Source organism: Myotis davidii, unplaced genomic scaffold (genome assembly GCF_000327345.1).
Source record: "Myotis davidii unplaced genomic scaffold, ASM32734v1 scaffold803, whole genome shotgun sequence".
NCBI lineage: Eukaryota > Metazoa > Chordata > Mammalia > Chiroptera > Vespertilionidae > Myotis > Myotis davidii.
The window spans coordinates 374,347-393,757 of NW_006295567.1; the positions used below are offsets into that span (position 1 = coordinate 374,347).

The 19,411-nt window shown below is 43.0% G+C and overlaps 1 protein-coding gene across 1 annotated transcript in view; it reads left to right on the top strand.

Moving 5' to 3' along the window:
• CCDC64 (coiled-coil domain containing 64) overlaps positions 1 to 19,411 on the top strand; it is a gene marked incomplete at its 5' end in the record, with an annotated part of 83,263 nt that overhangs the window by 3,694 nt on the left and 60,158 nt on the right. The window contains one exon of the mRNA XM_015568154.1: positions 3,597 to 3,812. Within this exon, the coding sequence (XP_015423640.1) occupies positions 3,597 to 3,812 (216 nt within the window). The remainder of the gene's footprint in view (positions 1 to 3,596; positions 3,813 to 19,411) is intronic.

The window sequence follows — 19,411 nt, forward strand, 5'->3', positions numbered from 1 at the left end:
CATTTTTTTTAGAATGATTTTAGATTTTCAGAAAAATGCAGAAAGATGGTGCAGAGAGTTTCCATATGCCTTGCACCCAGTTTCCTCTATTACTAACATCTTACATTAGTATGGTACACACCATAATTAAGAAACCAATACTACCTTGTCAGTGTGGCTCAGGGGTTGAGCCTCAACCCAGGAACCAAGAAGTCTCCAGTTCGATTCCCTGTCATGGCACATTCCATGGTTGCAGGCTTGATCCCCCAGTGTGGGGTGTGCAGGAGGTAGCCAATCAATGATTCTCCCTCATCACTGATGTTTCTATCTCTCTCTCCCTCTTCCTTCCTCTCTGAAATCAATAAAAATACATTATTTTTTTAAAAAAAGAAGCCAATACTGATATGTTATTATTAACTAAAGTCCTGAGTTTATTCAGATTTCCTTAGCCTTTACCTAATGTATTTTTCTGTCCCAAAATTCCATTCAGGATACCACATTATTGTTGTTTTAGAGATAGAGAGGAAGAGAGAGAGAGAGAAACATGGATTTGTTGTTCCACTTATTTATGCATTTATTGGTTGATTCTAGTATGTGCCCTGACTGGGCATCAAACCTGTAACTAACTGAGCTACGTGGCTAGGATGAATGTCTTTGTTTTTGATGACCCTGACACTTTTGATATTAACTTCTTCCTCTGTGGAGGTATAATTGACCTATAACATTATGTTGTTTTAGGTGTAGATATTAACTTTTAAGATACCATATAGTCCCAAGAAATAAGGAATAGCGTGGGCAGAGTCTCCGGACCCCCACACTTGCTGACAATTCTGCCTGGAGCAGCGGTTGCCACTGGTGGTCCGTGAGGCCCGAAAGGTTGGCGACCACTGGTTTAAGGAAACCTTTGGAGCAGCGGTTGCCCACCGGTGGTCCGCAGATCACTGGTGGTCTGTGAGGTCCGAAAGGATGGTGACCGCTGGCCTAGAATTTACTGGTTAATTCAGCACTTAATTGAAATATAATTCTAGGAGAAACCCTTCTTTTTTCAGAGTAGATGAAAAGCTACATTTTGTATGTTTATAAATAGGAAGGTCTTAATTCCTCCCCCCCCCCCCCCAAGTGTTGAGAAACCTGCATTAGGAACTTTGTCTCATGTCCAAAGAAATGCAAGGACAGATTGATCAGACCACCTGTCCTCGACCCCGCCCCTCAAGTGGATTGGCTTGTTTTAGTTGCTTGGTCGGGCTGTTTGCTAACAGCTGTTTGCTGCATATTTTTAAGTCTCTCTGTTCTTTCAGAACACAAGCCTGATTTATCTGGCCTCTCAGTAACACTGTGAGTACTGAGTTCTTGCTGTTGCCGTCTGCTCAATAGTTTTCATTTTGGAAAAACTCGATAAAACCAAGAATTACCATTTTAAGATTGTAATTATCCCTTGCTTCTGCATTTCATCTTCCTGAAGTGTCTACAGTGAGTAAACATTTCCTTTTGGAAGTTTAGCAATATGAGGGAAGCATCGCTAGAGCATGACGTGCTCATGCGGATGAGCAGAAGCCCTCCCTTGTCATTCCTTTCCCCACATGCTCCAAACAGAGGCTGTATAAAGTACAACCAAAAAGTGGCTTTTTCAACAAATATACTAGCATGGCTATAAACTAATGAGTGGTTCCCTTAAAGTGATCAACTTGAGCTGTACATTTATTTCAATACTTATTAACAAACTGCCTTTGCTAATGTGCTCGGAAAGTTAGTTTTGGATCACTGTTTTATCTTGTGGCACATTGTTTGGACTATTCTGTAATGGCAAATTTTCCTCTTTTGGAGGTAAATTCGACTTTCAGAAACACTCACACCTCACCCAGAGCAAAGTAAGGAAGGAATAGATGTCAGGGTGAAATGACATCACCTCTTTTTTAGACACATCTCAGATGTGAAGTAATGGGACTGATTTTCTTGTGTAACTACATTCTGGCCCTTAAGGCTTCCCAAAAGAAGCATTCCAAAAAACATTTGAAAAGTGAAATCTTAGATTGACAGCCTAGCTTCCCAAGGTGGAGAGATGACTGAGTCCTCTGAAGGAGATTCCATGCTCCTGTTAGCCTGTTGAAATAATTTCATGTTTGATATCAACCTTCAGTGCATCCGATCTTGGATAGATGGGTCGGTGGGTGGATGGATGAATGAATGGATGGATGCCTAGGCCTCATCCCATTCTTAACTAAATCACGATCTTTAAAACGGGTGCAGGTGGGTATATTTTTGGAGATTTCTATCAGAGCTCTTCTGAGAGACTGAAAGTTGAGGACCATTGCTTTAACTTATATTCATATAATCCTTTAGGTATAGACTTGGCCTTTTTTTGTACATACTATGCTTTCAAGTAGGAGAACGTACTTGCCTCTGAAAAGAGGCAGTTGTATTCATCGCACAGAAACAGAAAGATGTTATTTCCTTCAATCCAAAAGAATCTTTTTCTATTGAGCTGCTACTTCCAGTCATTTATACTTTTTCCTGCATACCATTTCTCACACTCCACTTATTTCAGGTACCAGCCCTTCCCACTGGGATAAAAACTCCATGTCTGTTTTGTTCATCACTGTGTCCCCAGCTCAGCCCTTCCCACTGGGATAAAAACTCCACGTAGGCAAGGACCATGTCTGTTTTGTTCATCACTGTGTCCCCAGCACAGTGGCTGGCTCATAGTAGGCACTAAAGAATGGATTAGCAAAAAAATATGCAAGGCTACTAGGCCATGATTTAGAGCAGGCCTGAACCTGACCTTGCCTTAATGATTTTGAAATACAGTGCTGTATATATAGCAACAAATATTTATCGAGTGGTGATTTAGAGCACTAAACAGTCAAATGACTAGACACAAATCCTAGCTCTTGTCATTTACTAGTATTGATCTTAAGCTCATTACTTAACCTCTCCTGTTGCCTCATTTGTAAGAAAAGATAGTTCATCTGAAGGATCTCTGGAGTTCTTTCCGTCTCTGAAAATTCTGTCTGGTGTTGTGCCAGGCGTAAAAGATGCTTTCAACAGAAGCCTTCTTAAATAGTCATTTTAAGTTGTTGAAATGTATAGTTCAGCTAATTAGGCAACTTGCTAAATTTCAAGTGAATTCCTAAGTCTAGAACCCCATGCCCAAGGATAAAAATAAACATAATAACTTCAAGTATTTTCCATAGGAATGGCATTCTCTTTATGAAACCAACTCCTTTTCTTCTCTTGACGAAGGGAATATTTTCGTAGCTGTGAAATGGGCAGCTTTTCCCAAGTGGTAGTGTTTTGTTGTGCTAAAAAAGAAAAGTTAGGAGAGGCCCTGGCCAGGTAGCTCGCTTGGTTAGAGCATGATCCCAATATACCAAAGTTGTGGGTTCCATCCCTAGTCTGGAGGGCACATACAAGACTCAACCAATGAATGCACGAGTAAATGGAACAAGGAGTCAGTCCATGTTTCTCTCTCCCTTCCTCTCTCTCTCTCTCTCTCTCTCTCTCTCTCTTCCTCTCTCTCAAATCAATACACAAACAAAAAAAGTTAGGAGAGTGTGCAAAGAGAAAAATGAAAGGCTGTAGAATTTTTAACAGGTTTTAAATCTTCACTTTTCACCCAGCACTTAGAACAAGAGAAACACGAACTAAGAAGACGATTTGAGAACCGAGAAGGAGAATGGGAAGGGCGTGTGTCCGAGCTGGAGAGTGACGTGAAACAGCTTCAGGATGAGCTGGAGAGGCAGCAGGTTCACCTACGGGAGGCAGACCGGGAAAAAACACGGGCCGTCCAGGAATTATCGGAACAGAACCAAAGGTTATTGGATCAGCTCAGCAGGGTGAGTCCCAAGTTAAGAATTGATGGTGTAACATTCTTCACTGAATTTGAAAGCTGAAGTAGCGCGTCTGTATCGTGTCAATCATGTATATAGTGAGAGTAATTCTCGCTTCTGTTGCATTTGGTGTTACATCAGGTTGAATATTTTCCACCTGTAAGGACTTAGCTGTGCCAAACTACGAATCAGGAGCCAGGACCTTTCCCGGCAGGGCCAGCTATTGCGGCCTTCACAATCACTTCACTTGGGGGTGTTCTCATTTTTAAAATGAAAGAGTTGTGTTTAATGATTTCTGACATTCCTTGTAGCTCCAAAAGTCTATGATTCCTTTAACTAGAGAAAGCCTGTCACTGGTAAAATTATGTTAATGCGTTTAGTTCAATTATCAGATGCCCCCGTCTTTGAACTGAAAAGCTTAGGGAAAATTTCTAGGGCAGATGATTTTTATTGATGTTGTCTTTGTGAATGTAGATTCCTTCGTATTATTTAAATATGAAAGGAGGTACGTGTGTCTGTATTTAAAATTTGTTCTCTTGATTTCCACACTAAGTAAAAATTCTTTAAAAAAAATTCTTGTAACATTTATAGGGTGGTGTCATGAAAGTACTAATTAACCAAGGTCAAACCTGTAAAATCATTGCCAAGAAAGGGTTTGAGGGTTGAATAGGTGGAAACCTAATTTAAATATAGAACATACCTTTTTAACAAATGCAGGAATGTTGTTAATGCCCTGGTCTCTAAATCCACCCACTTTTGAATTAAGAGCTGCATTTACTATTGTGCCTAAGTCCTTCTTGTGTGTTGAAAAGAAAGCTGCTAACTCTTTAGTTACCAAAGGAAAAAAAGAACTTCTCTGATCTCATCCCTAAGCATTAATATTCTTTTAAAAGAATTTTTAAAATTGATTTGAGAGAGGAAGGAGGGGGAGAGAGAGAGAAAAACATCAATGATGAGACAGACTCATTGATTGGCTCCCTCCTGCACGCCCCCTACTGGGGATCGAGCCTGCAACCTGGGCATGTGCCCTTGACCAGAATTCAATCCAAGAACCTTCAATCCGCAGGCCAACGTTCTATCCACTGAGCCAAACCGGCTAGGGCAGCACTAATATTTTCATGAGAGCATGCCTTTGTCTGCATGGTTCGTCTTTGGTTCTTAGATCTTTGGAAAAGGCTTGGCTAGAACAGCATATGGTAAATTCTTGATGTTTCCACTAATTCGATGGTTAACACTTGTATGAGGTTATTTCACTAGTCAGTTGCTCCCAGTGGATACTCTGAGACTATTAAAGCCTTCATTTCTCACAAGGAAGTGTGAAGTAACTGCTACTAATAGAGAAAGGAAGAGGAAGGGGAAGTAGAGAAGGAAAGAATGGAAGGGGGAGGGAGAGTAAGAGTAGGGGAGGGAGAAGGAAGAAAGAAGGACTGGAGAGAAAGAAAGAGGAAGAGATGCATTCACAGCAGAATGTATCTGAAAGGCGGCCCTGGCTTGGGTGGCTCAGTGGGTTGGAGTGTCCTCTCAGTGCACCAGGGTTCTGGGTTCCATCCCCAGTCAGGGCATGTGTAGGAATCAACCAATGAATGCATAAATGGGTGGAGCAACAAATTTTAAAAAACCAGAATGTTATGAAAGGTGAGAATTCAAGCGCTAGATCTAAAGGTCTTAGCTGCAGGTGTCCTGTCCAGGGAATCCAGTCACCATTGGATTGGCTGGAAAGGAAGAGTTGGACAGGCCTTCAGGAGGTCATTTCCAGGGCCAGCTCAGGAACAGCGTTTCTGACTCAGTTCTAAAACCATTTTCAGCAACTGGGGAGGGAATCTCCAGCCTTGTGAGCTGGTAGACAGGTTTTTGAGTCTTCATTATTCATGAAAGATTAAACTAACCATATCGGCCTAGCCACATCGATTTGTTTGTTCAGGAACATTTATTTCATACTGATTCTGAGCAAGTATTTCTTATGGAGACTTAAGAAAGGAACACAACCAGCCAGAACAATGAGAGGGGAAATTATTTCTTGAGGCTAAATTCACATTCTGAAAGAACTCTTGGTGGCCAAGAGAGACGATGGGAGAAAGCAAACATTAGTATGACATAGGAAAGAGCCCAGAGCTGGGAATATAGATGCTTTTCATTAGCAGGCGACCTTCTTTGTGCCTCACTTTCCTAGTCCTTAAAATGGGGGTAAAATTGGTGCTGCATCAAGTACTGCTGACGTGAAAATAAGATAAGGTGATTATGTTAAGTCATATAAGAAGGTAAGGATTGGTGCCAGTGTGGATGGTTCTTTTATTAAAGCAGTGTCTTTATAGTTGAGGTTCCTTTGCCTAATTTCTCTGTAGAAATTCCCGATAAGCAGCTCCCAAAAGATCATAGGAGGATAACATTTCCACTCGATCTAGATTCTTCGTATCCTCTCTGGCCTTGAATGAAGGCCCTTGGTGAGTTCAGTGGCCTTTTTTTCCCTTTCTCTTTTTAAGCAGGACAATTCCCTGGGGTTTCTTTCCGTCAGCAGCCAGTTTAGAGTGCATTACATTTTCATTTTATTAACTGGGTATTCAGGAACTGGAGGACTCGAGTGGTACTTTGAAGTGAATTCAGATTCTCCTAGGACAAGAAAACAGCCAGCAGAAGTAATAGAAGGCCATACTTTTCTTGCAGGGTACATAATGTGCTTTTATAAGCATGAAATGTATAATATTGAGAATGCAGTACAGTATTTCTGTGGTGCTTTTGTTCAAAGGATTTTTAAATATATTTCCTTTGCTGCCATGTCTTCCAAGGCATTTGCTTGTTTGTTTTTTAAATATATTTTTTATTGATTTCAGAGAGGAAGGGAGAGAGGGAGAGAGAGATAGAAACATCAGTGATGAGAGAGAATCATTGATCAGCTGCCTCCTGCACACCCCACACTGGGGATCAACCCCACAATCTGGGCATGTGCCCTGACCAGGAATTGAACTGTGACCTCCTCCCCCCCGAAGCGAAGCTCAACTACTGAGCCATGCTGGCTGGGCTGTTTTGTTTTTTAATAATAGTTCTATTAAGATATAATTCACAAACCATAACATTTACTTTTCTAAAGCGTACAGGTTAGTGGGTTTTAGTATTTTTACAGAGTTGTGCTACCATCTCCACTATCTAATTACAGGATATTTTACCTCCCCCCCGAAAAAAACAAACAAACAAAAAACCAAAAAACCTGTACCTATTAGCCACTCCCCGATTCCTCCTAACCCTCTACCCCATTCCCTGACAACCACTAATCTCTGTCTCTGTGGATTTGCCTATTCTTCACATTTCATGTAAATGGAATCATACATACTAGTATGTGACCCTTCGCGACTGGCTTCTTTCCGTTAGCACAATGTTTCCAGGGTTCATCCACATTGTAGCAGGTATTAGTACTTTATTTTTATAGATGAAGAGAGTTCCGCCGCGTGGATTTAACACATTTTGTTTAGCCACTCATTATTTGATGAACATTTGGGCTGTTTCCACTTTTCGGCTACTATAAACATTCATATACAGGTGTTTTCTTTTCAGCTCTAAAATAGGATGCTGTAAGCGCGTGTATCCCATGAGCTTCTGGGTCCTCATTACGATGAAGGAAGGGATAGGTATTGTTCTGATTTCATAGCGGGGAACGCCTTAGGGATAGAAAGAAAGATACGTGACTTGATTAAGGACCTCCCTGTTTAAGCTCATTGGGCCTCAGTTTCTGATTTCTGAGGCAGCAATTAAGATCATAGGCAATGGAGCCAGACACCCCTGGGACCAAACACAGACTCTGCTATTTACTAGCTGGATGAACACGGAAAAGTTTTTTTCACCTTAGTTTCCTCCTCCATGTAGTAGAACAGTTATATTATTTCTAGTGCATGACAGTGATGGGAGGACTAAGTGAGAGAATGTATATTACAGCTCCAGTCACAATATCTAGCATATCTCAAGTGCTCAGTAAGTATGGTAGCTGTCATCATAATCATCATGCCCTCGTCATGTCAGTGGGACTTCTGCATTTGAGGAAACATGGATTCTCTCACTTGAGAGTGTCCCCAGCACATGCCAGTGTGTGAAAATGTTTTGTTTAGTAGGTCAGTCCCTATGCAAAAATATTTGTGTGAAATTGAGTCGGGTTTACTCTATGGCACCCCGTATTCCCTGGACACTGCTGCATATGCCCTGGGGACGCCTTTATCTCCTGTTTATTTGCTTATTTGGACAAAATGCCCTCTAAATTCTTTTCTAGCTTCTAAGATCATGAGTCTTGTTTTGTGAAACTCAGGCTGATGTATTTGGAGGAAGTGGAATTCGCTTCCTAAGTTGGAAAGTAATGCCACGATGGCATTGACAGTGGAGTCTCATAGGAGATGTTAGACATTTATCATCCGGACTGTGTCAGGAGTGGGAAGGACCCAGTGGGCCCTGCTGTCACAAAGGGCTCCTGGCTATCCTTGTTGTCTAAGTGGAGTCTCCCTTGGAAAGCTTGAGATGGCGAATGGGTGGGAAGCCTTCTGACACACAACACAGCATTTTTCATGGGCATTACAGCGAAAACCTCCAGAGCCCCAGACGGCTTTTCTCAGCAGCAGCAGCAAAGACATCAGGGTTCTGATCCGTATGAAAGAGTCTTGAAGTGATTATTCACTCATTTATCCTGCTACAGCGTGTACCACAGTGTAGACACCGTGGAACGTTCTTACATTCTCTGTGTGTACGCCGACAAGCCACAGCAGCGATTTGAACAATGTAGAAACAGTCTTGTTCGTCATGAGAAGAATATCAGCAATCGCAGGCTTCTTATTTGGCCTTTTCAGTCTTTAGAGGCAGTTGAAATAAGATATTATTTTCAAAATGAATCTCAGTGGTGGTAGAAACGCCAGTCAGAGTTAAAAGAAAGCATTTCCATGGTACTAACAAAACCCCGCTCGCACATTCTTGCAAACACCAAGGTCAGACTTGAGCACCTGGTGACCAAAGAATGGGAAGAGCAATTGCTTTCTTCTTACAAAAAATGGGGTTTAAAATTGCTTAGGGACTTCTCAGGTTTTTCTTCCCCAAAACACATAGCTCTAGAGTTTGTAAAAACTGGCCAGAAAATGTTCTTACACCTTTCCCTGCAATTTTAGGTGTGATCTGTCAGTCACACCTTTTGTCCCATCTCCTTTCCCCCTCATCCTACCAACAGCATGTGTGTGGTCCTGGCCCATTTTCTTCACTAGGAGTTAGGGCTTCAGTCCCCTGCAGGCCTGAATGTATACAATCTTAGTGATTCTTTGATTATGTATTAAATTACAAATATGTGATGTAATTATTTGTTGCTTTTTTATTTTAAAAAATTATGGGATAACTTCAAGCAGGCAGAAAACTGCAAAGAATACTATAAATCCAGCTTTGTAAAATCTAAACATTTTTCATAGTCAGGCTTCTTAAGGAGATAAGGCATTACTGATACATTTGAGGCTTTCATCTCATTTCTCTCCACTTTTCCAGACTTACTGTCCTCCCTGTTCATGCTTTTATACTTATACTACCCACGCACACAGATATATCGCCATTAAATATACATGTTTACCCAGTAACAATGTATAACAATTAAATTTTTCCATGTTTCAAACATTGAATAAATGGCAACATCATGTACACATTTTGCAACTCATCGTTTTGGCATTTTTTGTTTTGGGGGATTGACCTATGTTAATAAATGTAGTTCTAGTTTATTTAACTGCTTAGTATTTCACTGTGCAAATGTAATACAATATAGTTATCCATTCTTTTGTTGAGAAACACTATACATTTTTTTTGCTTTTTAAATTGAATTTATTGGGATGACATTGGTTAATAAAATTACACAGGTTTCTACAATTTTTATTATTACAAACTTTTTTGTAATGAATATTCTTGTACCTCTTCTTCTGATGCACATATAATTGATTTGCTCTGGGGATAAACCTAGAAGTGGAATTGCTGGGTCCAAGAGTAAACTCATGTTCAACTTCACGAGATATGGCCATATTCTTCTCCAAAATATGGTTGTACAGATTCACATTCTTAACCAGCAGTGTGTGTGAGAGCCAGTGTGTGCTGCTTTATGTCTTCACCAATACTTGGTTATTGTCAGATTTTTAAAATTTAATCAACCTCATGGATGTGCAATGGAATCTTTATTGTTTTAATTTCTATTTATGAATCCCTAATGAAGCTGAGCATCTTTTGTGTTTATGTTCGTTGTGAATTGCCTATTTATATCCTTCACCTGTTTTCTTATTGGCATGAAAGAATTTTTTACACATTTTGATATTATAATATTTTTAGTTTGTTTTTGGAGTCTTTTAGTAAACAGAATTGTGTACTTTTTAATATTTTTTTATTGATTTCAGTCAGGGAAAGGGAGAGGAAGAGAGAGAAACATCAATGATGAGAATCATTGATTGGCTGCCTCCAACATGCCCCCTACTGGGGATCAAGCCTGCAAAAATTTAAGACTTGTTGCCGAAACCGGTTTGGCTCAGTGGATAGAGCGTCGGCCTGCGGACTGAAAGGTCCCAGGTTCGATTCTGGTCAAGGGCATGTACCTGGGTTGCGGGCACATTCCCAGTGGGAGATGTGCAGGAGGCATCTGATCGATGTTTCTCTCTCCTTGATGTTTCTAACTCTCTATCTCTCTCTCCCTTCCTCTCTGTAAAAAATCAATTAAAAAAAGTGTGCTTTTAAAAAAAAATTTAAGACTTGTCTTTTACATTTAGATCTTTAACCTACTTAGAATGTATTTTTTAGTATTATATGACATAGGAATCCAGTTACGTTTTCTACATGATTTATTGTCTCAGCACTGTTTATTCCCCCATGGATTTCTAACGCTGCATGGATTTCTTAATGGAAAAGAAAAAATCATAACATTTACTCTTGACTAAGAGCCAAGATAACTTAAAATGAAAACTTTAGAAGGTGATAGAAAACTGTATTAGTTTGCTAGGACTGACATAACCAAGTACCACAAACTGAGTGGCTTAAAGAACAGAAAGTTCTCATCTCACAGTTCTGAGGCTAGGGGTCCAAAACCAAAGTGTCATAGGGTTGGTGTCTGAGGGCCACGAGGCCGGATCTGTTCCAGGCCTCTCTCCGTGGCTGGTCCATGTCTGTCTCTCCCTGTGTCTCTCTCCTCTTTGTGTATTTGTCTCTGCTATCAGATTTCCTCTCCTTGTCAGAACCAGTCATGTTGCATCGGGGCCCAGCCTGCTGACCTCGTTTTGACCTGATTACCTCGGCAAAGACTCTGCATCTCCTGATAAGTCACATTCGGAGGCAGTGGGGTTTGAACTTCAACATATGAATTCCAGCCCATAATAAGAACCATTTTTAGGTGTGTATTTTCAACAGGTCCAGCTCTTGGATCTTAGTAAGTGCTGTCTCTGAGAGGTGTTCACAGTGGTGCCAAAGGCACATGTGCCGACAACCAGTTGACTAAGGGTTGCTATGACCAATGGGGGAAGGTTTATAACCCTTAATTTTACTCTTTGAAAAAGTCCTAGATCTACCTCTTCCATCACTGTCCCTTAATGACTAACTGGCATTCCGTTCTTTTGAGTAAAAGAGTAAAACCTTTATTATTTTTTAGATCTTCTTTAATTGAACATTCAGCAAACATTTATTGAGCAAGGCATTGGGGATACAGTGGGTGGCACAAGGCCTTTGTTGTGTGAAACCAATAGGAAGGGAGAGCGATATAAATGACTAAACCACTAAACAAATCCGCGAGAAGGGGGTGTGATGGCAGATGACCAGAAAGAAGGGAGAGACCGTAGGAGGGGTCCGTAGGGAAATCCTGCTGAGGAAATACGTTGGAGGTGAGACCTGTGGGATCCTAGAGAAGCTGGGAACAGGGTTCTTTGATGGGTACTGTGTTTGTTTGTTTTTAAAACATATTTTGTTGATTTTTTACAGAGAGGAAAGGAGAGGGATAGAGAGTGAGAAACATTGATGAGCTGCCTCCTGCACACTCCCTATTGGGGATGTGCTCGCAACCAAGGTACATGCCCTTGACCGGAATCAAACCTGGGACCTTTCAGTCTGAAGGTCAATGCTCTATCCACTGAGCCAAACCGGTTAGGGCTGATGGGTAGTGTTAAGCTGTAAACTCTTTGAGAACGGGGACCACATCCAGCTTGTTTATGGTTACAGACAGGTATCTAGCAGAGTGGGCGTTCAATAGAGGATTGTTGGTTGGCCTGACTGGAGTGGCTCAGTTGGTTGAGCATCGTCCTGTGCACAGAAAGGTTACTGGTTCGATTCCCGGCCAAGGCACAAGTCAGGGAGCATACTGACGACAACCTACCAATTGATGTTTGTTACTCCCTCTAAGCATGTCCTCAGGTGAGGATTAAAACAGAACAGGCTTGTTGGTGGTTATTTTTGTTAAAGTGACTATCTAAGGTGCACGACATTAAAGAAATATTTAGAACTACTCTAACTTTCTGAAGAACACACTCTGCACTCTCCATGCACTCTGCAGAAGAACACTTGACTCTTTCAAACTCACTCGTACGCCGCGTGGGTGTTGTTCAAAAACCGGTGGTCAGAGCGGGACTGTGGACGTCAGTGCCGTGACAGGCAAGCCGTAGGTAATGGGAACACAGTTGCCCAGAGAGCTGACATTGTCTTCATGGCTGCTCCTGGGGTTGCATAAACACCCAGTCTTCCATGAATTGAGAAGAGTGACCACAGAACGGGCAGAGCGTTTGTGTCTTGACTTAAAGCCTGCCAGTACCTGCACTGTGCCGTATTTCTCCAGTGGCCTGTAGGTTAATCAGTTAGTGCTGACGGAGATAGAAATGAACATTTTAGCTCCGCCCCCCCTCCCCCATGATCTTGCCTCATGGGAGGGTTGGCCATGATTTGGGTTTGGGTGGCATTATGGCTCCTCCCCCCCGCCCCCTTACAGGGAGCATACACAAAAAACTCCCTGTCTCCAACGACCTGTCATCTTAGCTGTTCTTAGAACCCCAAATGGTCTGTAGTGTGCACATGTAGGCAGACATTCCCCTTCGGAAAGCTCGTAATGACTGCTTTTGGACAGAGCCTCCTGGAGGATGTGTAGTTGGTCCATGCATTCACCTTAAAATCATTCTTTCCCCCCTTATTGTTTCAGTACTGTGCTGTCTTCTTTGAGCTTTTATTTCCCAGTTCCCTCCCTCTTAGTCATTTTCCCCTTCATTGCAGCTCTACCTGTGTCTCTAACAAACCTTTCCCCGAATCCTCACATCCAGAAGTGTGGTCATGTGTCCAGTCACTATGACTTTGGATAATTATTTATGCCAAAGAGAGAAGCTATAGTTGGGGCAATATTTTTAAAAGGGGCCATTTCAAAGGCTGGGTGATGCCCCAAAAAAGGTTATAGAATCACAGATGGAGAAGGGGATGAAAAGAATTCCGCAGGAAGTTAAGCTTAGGTCCAAGGCCGAGGGAAATCAAAGCTTGCCTTTTAAACTAGAGGGACTTCAGCCAAGAGGTACCTGGAGGACTGGTCTGAAGGTTGGTGATGAAGAGGTTGAAATAAGGGAACAAAGATTCCCTTGTAGTTCAGGTGAAGCCTGACAGCTTGCAAGCTACGTCTATGAAAGCTTGGCACCCAGTGGTGTGTTCTTTTGTGAAACTTGGTTTATCTAGCTGGGATCGGGGTGGCTTCTTCAGGGAAGAGCCTTACTGAATGTCCCTTACTACATATTCAGGAATTCTAATTTTCCCTCTGCTTTTAAGTTTCTACTCACAGATTTTTAAATTTAAAACAAAAAACAAACCAAAAAAAAACAGGGAAAATCCCCCGTGATCCTCTGTCAGAGAAAAAACTAAAGACGGTACACCAAGGTTACAGGTCTATCCGCCGTGAGGGCACACACAAGAATCAACCAATGAATGCATAAATACGTGGAACAACAAATCTCTCTCTCTCCCTTCCTCTCTTTCTCTAAATCAATTTTTTAAAAATATATTTTATTGATTTTTCACAGAGGCAGGGAGAGAGATAGAGAGTTAGAAACATCGATGAGAGAGAAACATCGATCAGCTGCCTCCTGCACATCTCCCACTGGGGACGTGCCCGCAACCCAGGTACATGCCCTTGACCGGAATCGAACCTGGGACCTTTCAGTCCGCAGGCCGATGCTCTATCCACTGAGCCAAACCGGTTGCGGCTCTAAATCAATTTTAAAAAATAATTTTGTTATATTGAGGTGAAATTTTGAGTTAAATTTCCCATCCAAGCTCTCAGTACCTGAGGCTCTGTACTGGTACCTTTTGTTAGGTGACTGAAGCTATAGTCAGATGAGTGCCTACCCCCCTGTGACTTCTGCCCTCTGTGGTCCCCCTTCTCTTTCTCCTTCTCAGCACCCCCCTCCCCCCCAACTCTCAGCTCCTAGAAGAGCTGTTGTCGGTGGGGTGAAGTGTGTAGAAGGAAGTTGATGCAATCAGGTGTTTTTGTTTCCTGCCTGTTTGGAGCTGTATTCCTTGGTTTTGCCTCTAATGTCTTATCCACGCACAAAGAATATAATGTGCGTACTAGCTGGAGCTAATCTTCCCTGAAAAACTAATTTTCCTCTGAAGTGTAAGCTGACTCTTGTTCTTTAAACAGTTCCTGTGGGATTAGCAGCAGTTCTGCTCCCAGTAACTTCTTGAACCCCGCCCCCCCTCCAATGCCCAGGTTTCTCTCTCAGGGCTGCCGGCTTAAACCGTGGCCATTAGCGTCACAGTCTCTGCCTCTGGTGGGCGACACAGCCATTTTTGTTTCTAGGACACTTTCCCGTGAACAGCAGCTGCTCATCAAAAGTAGTTTTGGTTGCTGAATTGGGTTTTGGTGGGGTTTTTTTTTTCCCTTTTAGGGTGGGGACTATTGTTTTCTTCTGAAAGCCTGCTTCATTGCAGGCGTTGCGTTGTAGGAAAAAGACATGGCAGTTATTAGTCAGCCTGTCCTTGAAAGAAGTTGGGGAAACAAGGTTATTTCCCAACCGAACAACAGTAATTTAAATTTCCCGAGGATGCTCCTGTGTGAGACCTCCTCTCGCCTCGTCACCACTCTGTGACTAAGTCTGGTAATTACTCTTCATTCCACCGAGAAGGAAACTGGAGATCAGAAGCTGAGTAAGGTTGCCCGGAGGCCTTGCTGGGTTACAGGTTAACCACCGGTTTGGAGATTGGTTTTGTATGTTCCCAAGGTGAGGCGTCAGCCAGAAACAAAAACAGCGTATCTCCACCCATGGGCGTATTTTTTAGGTGGTTGTCGGCTGCATGTTGTCTGGGTGCCCCAAACTTCAGAGTCACGGTGAATCCAGAGGTGGGCGTCCCCTTTTAGCAGTTTCTGTTTGTTGTCTCAAAGTGTCGAGAGGGTCCCTTGAGCTGAAACAGAAAAGGGGCTTTGCCTGCGGGAGCTCTCGGTGAAGACAGCCCGGCCAGCGTTTCCAGATTGGTGTTGTTGCTAATTAGCAGGTTAAACACACCAGGGGGGAACTGCTTATTCTTTCCGCAGATGGGTGTTTTTATTGGTAGATTCGTGTCTTGATTATTTGAGCCGGTTCTTAATTATTTACCCGGAGAGAACCATGCCAGGTTCAAGAGTCTTCAGGTTGGTTGTGTTAGTGACAGCTGTACCTAGTTTGATTAGCTTTTTCTTTTCTTTTCTTTTTTGTTAATTCTCACTGGAGGATATTTTTCCACTGATTTTTAGAGAGCGTGGAAGGAAGGGGGAGGGACAGAGAGAAACATTGATGTGAGAGAGAAATGAATTGGTTGTCTCCTGCACACGCCCCAACCACAGCTGGGGAACCGAGGTGCGTGCCCTTGACTGGAATCAATCTTGGATCCTTCAGTCCACCGGCTGACGCTCTGTCCACTGAACCAAACCGGCTAGAGCAGGGGTGGGCAAACTTTTTGACTCCGAGGGCCACAATGGGTTCTTAAACTGGACCGGAGGGCAGGAACAAAAGCATGGATGGAGTGTTTGTGGGAACTAATATAAATTCAAAGTAAACATCATTACATAAAAGGGTACAGTCTTTTTTTTAAAAAAATTACATAAAAGGGTACGGTCTTTTTTTTTTTTTTTAGTTTTATTCATTTCACCGGCCCACAGGCCGTAGTTTGCCCATGGCTGGGCTAGGGCCTGATTATCTGTTTCAAAAGAAGAGAGCCACCCTGGCCGGTTTGGCTCAGTGGATAAAGCGTCGGCTTGCGGACTCAAGGGTCCCAGGTTCAATTCCGGTCAAGGGCATGTACCCTGGTTGCTGGCACATCCCTAGTAGGGGGCATGCAGGAGGCAGCTGATTGATGTTTCTAACTCTCTATCCCTCTCCCTTCCTCTCTGTAAAAAATCAATAAAAATATATTTTTTAAAAAGAGAGAGCCTAAGGTTCTAGCATTAAATCTAAATTCAAGTGGCAACCCAGGATTCATCAAAGCCAAAGATTTTGATGAATAACTGTGGAATTAGATCTTATTAATGCTGCTAGCTTTGATTTAATATAATGACAGCCAGACTTTTTTTTTTTTTTACATTGAAATCTGGGTTCCTTCAGTTCCTGTAGAGAGCTTAGTGCTGTGGTTCTCAACCTTGGCTGCACATTAGAATCACCTGGGGATCTTTTTAAAATCCTGATTTCTGGGCCTCATCCTCTGGAAATTCTGTTTCTTTGTTACTAGTGTTGTGGCTCCATCCCATAACAAAGGAACAAGGTTGAGAACCACTGGTTTAGTGTCTCGTATTGGAGGAGTGAAAACAGTTAAATGAGCTGCCCCTGTCTGGTGTGAGGTGGGGCCTCCAAATTTTGTACCTGCCAAATGGGTTGCGGGTGATAGAAAGATTGGAATTTACTGGCAGGAAAAAAAATTGGCAGCAAGCTATGCATACGCCTGTTACCCAGGCAGGTTAACCCAGAGTTCCAGTTTCTACATCTTGTTGCCTTGGAAAGAAAATACCTATTTAGTGAGTAAACATAATCAGCAGAAAAACAGATAATGTTTTGCCTCTGAGCGCATCTTCATTGGAGTCCAGGAAATAATCCACCGCTATCCTGTAATTTTCAGGCCTGAAAAAGAATGTCTAGTCCATCGGGAGCAGAGGTTAATAAAACGTTTGCTTTTCAGAGATTCTCCAGGTTTGATTGTTTTCTTTTAAATTGTAACACTTTGAAGAACCATTACCAAAATAGAGCACATGACTCTCTTGGGACGGGCGCCACATTTCACAGCTGAACGCCGGTTGGGGCCTCAGCACATGCTGTCTTTAGGGACATGGGCCTACAGCCTCTCTCGCCTCCCTGGGAGCCAAGGAGCGTTACGCTGTTGGAAGCTGAGTTGTGCAAAAGTTGGTGGTATTTGTAACGGCATCACTGGGTGAACACAGTTAGTTTCAATACTTCAAAATCAGAAGTGAATCCACAAATGCGCACTACTGAGCGAAGCTGCCACTGTTGTCCTTATCCTCCAACTTCAGGTGGTTTTGAAAAGGCCTCATTGTTCCTGCTGTGTTTATTAGTTGTATACGTTTAAACTTACGAAATATTTAATAAAACATCACCTTTATCTGTATGTAGTGAAGCTCCTCGCAAAAAGGGTTGCGCTGTCGAAAAACAACAACAATCCATATGTGGAAAATGGTTGGTTTAGATCAGTGGTTCTCAAACTATGTTCTGAGGAGCCCTAGGGCTCCCGAGGTGCCTCAGGACTGTTACAGGGAAGAGCTGAAAGGGACAGTGAGCTGGTGGGTTTCCATTCAAGGAGGTCCCCCATCAAGCCCCGCTGGGCCGGGGGGCGCGGCCTCAGGTCCCCTGCCCTGGCCCGGCGCCACGCAGCCTCAGGTCCCCTGCCGATCACTCATTACGGCTCAGTTACGGGAACCCGCCTCTGCTGTGGGCGCAGCCATCTTGTGTTACGGGAACCCTGCCTCCGCTGTGGGTGCAAGAATCTTTGTGATGGAGTGAGGGTCAATTTGCATATTGCCTCTTTATTATATAGAATACACACTATTCTGTCCCAACTAAAGAAGCAGTTGGTTTTTTTGAACTCAGGTATACCTCTGTTAATCACAGGTTTGGGTAAATTTCTCTGAAGCTATAACTTGATCCAGAATCCCTCCAATTCTTTTTTTAAAGTGGATATGTTTTTAGATTGCCTTGGGGTAAGATATATCCATTCATGGTTACATTAGGTAGGATAAAACTGTTATATCAGATTAGAGGCCTGGTGCATGAAATTCATGCACTCGGGGGTAGAGCAGTCCCTCAGCTCGGCCTGCACCCTCTTGCAGTCCGGGAACCCTCTGGGGATGTCCGACTGCCACGGAGGTGGGAAAGGCTCCCACTGCCACCGCTGCGCTTGCCAGTCATGAGCCCAGCTTCTGGGTGAGCAGCGCTCCCCCTGTGGGAGCACACAGACCACCAGGGGGCAGCTCCTGCATTGAGCATCTGCCCCCTGGTGGCCAGTGTGTGTCATAGTGACCGGTTGTTCCACTGTTTGGTTGATTTGCATGTTAGCCTTTTATTATATAGGCTAAACCCTAAGATCTCAATGGCTTTACATAATAGAAGTTTACTTCTAATTCCCATAAAGTTATGTTTTAATGGAAAGAGTTGGCCTGGGAACCCTGAGGACCTCACCACCACCCTGTCACTCACTTCCATGCTCTGTCACTCATGGACCTTTACTAAACCCTCACTCTGGGTCTCAGTTTGTGTCAGTAAAACAGGGGGATTGAATTATCTGGAATCTATGGCTCTCACTCTCTGAATGTTCACATGATTAGATGTGATGGCTACTAAGAAGAAAATCCTTCAGGGGCTGTTCTCACGCTGTGTGGTACATGGTGAGCCTGGTCACTTGTAATGTTGCCTTCTTTATGTGCAGAACATTTTCATTTGCAGCTGGGATCAGGGCTTCTCTCACCAAAATCCAGTGCCTCTATAGAATGAGGAATAGAGAAAGACTGAGATGATTGGTGCTACGACAACATTTATTTTCCATCTCAGTGGTGACACAGAAGGGACTTTCCCTGAACCTGAGCGATGATGTGGCCAGTGAGGAGGTGTTTACCTGCTTTTCCTGTTTAAGATTATGCAGCATAGTACTCAGGTTTTATGAGGCTGCCATTCCCAACTCTCCACAGATGAGTCGGATCTTCCGCATTGCCCTAGCGTTACTCGTTGCATTCAGTGCTGCAGGACTGTCCTTTGCAGAACTGGAAGAATTCCCCCTACACGCACCTCTCGTCATCAGTCGCTAGGTTACAGGGTTTTACATTGTCCCAGTCTGGTGATGTTGCTATGGATACCAGTTATTCCTCCTCCTATGACACTGTTCTGGTCAGGCTCAGAGTGCAGACAAGACGTAGCTGTGAGGTCAGCTGTTTAGAATATGGCTTTCCCTCCCCCTTCATGATAAGATCTAAGTAATAGCTATCAATTCCATGTTTTCTAATACAGAAATTAAGGAAACAAGGCATAGCTGAATCCTGGGCGCACCACTCCTTCACGTGGACCTGTGTTCCATTATTATTCTACGGAAGTAAAGCTAACAGATTTGAACTTGGAATAAGAGAGGTGCTGTGTTGTGTCCAGCAC